This window comes from Fulmarus glacialis, unplaced genomic scaffold (genome assembly GCF_000690835.1).
Source record: "Fulmarus glacialis isolate BGI_N327 unplaced genomic scaffold, ASM69083v1 scaffold35639, whole genome shotgun sequence".
NCBI lineage: Eukaryota > Metazoa > Chordata > Aves > Procellariiformes > Procellariidae > Fulmarus > Fulmarus glacialis.
The window spans coordinates 1-1,007 of NW_009234510.1; the positions used below are offsets into that span (position 1 = coordinate 1).

Below are 1,007 nucleotides of genomic sequence, written 5' to 3' on the forward strand. Positions count from 1 at the left end.
GGGAGAGCACTGGTGAGCAGAGCGGGCTCTGGGATGCAGGGAAGTACCAGATCCACTACAGGGGGAGGAATCCCACAGGCTCCCGGGAAGGGAAAAGACCCCCCTGATCCCTGCATTGGGCCCCAACACCCTTCACCAGCTACGGGGAGTCCAGGGGGGTGAAGCCCACCCCCAAAGCGCTCCCACCTGCACCACCGAGCTGTAACATGTCACATTTATTGCCCCCACACACGTGGGCTCCTGAGGCAGGACGGGGCGGGCATCCTTTTGGGGGTGACGACATGGGCCCCCTTCATGTCTTCAGCACATGGGGGGCTCGGGCCGTGGCGCTCCACCCCGTCCCTGCAGCCAGGAACGGGCACGGCTGAGCTGCCAATGGGCACATCAGGCGTCCGCCACATCCAGGCTGGAGGTTTGGAGAAAAGAATCACGTAAGGGACTGCGCTGTACCCAGGGATCCAGGGATCTCCCGGTGCCACGGCTCTGTACGGTGGGGGGCTGGGAAGGACGTCTTGGGGTACACAGGGACTCGTGCCGGGATACAAACTGGCTTCAGAAGAGCGGGGTCATCTGACGGGGGTCGTCGGGCAGGATGCTGATGGAGTCCTCGGCCCGGCCGCAGAGCAGGCACAGCATGGTGTACTCCTGCGGTGGGACAGGAGTGGGGGGAGCTGCCGCAGCCACGTCTGCCACAGCCCCGCTCTCCCACAGGGAAACCCGAGACGGAGCCGGCACCCGATCCTCGATTGCAATCAGATCTGGGGGATCTCGTTTCATCCCCCAGGACAAGCCCCATCAGTTCCCCTGAGCCCATTTTCCAGCGTTTAGCTGCTGAATAGGAAATGTGCCAGGGAGGAGGGCTGGGAGAGCCGCAGGGCCCTCTACCATGCAGCTGCGTTTTGCTGCTCTGGGCCACGCACATCACTCACATTCCCATGCAGGGGCTGCGCAAGGTGAGCTCGGTTGCCCCCCATGAAGCAGGGACTAGTGCCAGGGGCTCCAGGTAG

At 63.7% G+C, this 1,007-nt stretch overlaps 1 protein-coding gene across 1 annotated transcript in view; it reads right to left on the bottom strand.

Moving 5' to 3' along the window:
- Positions 1-552: 552 nt before the first annotated feature.
- CHURC1 (churchill domain containing 1) overlaps positions 553-1,007 on the bottom strand; it is a gene marked incomplete at its 5' end in the record, with an annotated part of 697 nt that continues 242 nt past the window's right edge. The window contains one exon of the mRNA XM_009585668.1: positions 553-652. Coding sequence (XP_009583963.1) covers positions 553-652 — 100 coding nt within the window. The remainder of the gene's footprint in view (positions 653-1,007) is intronic.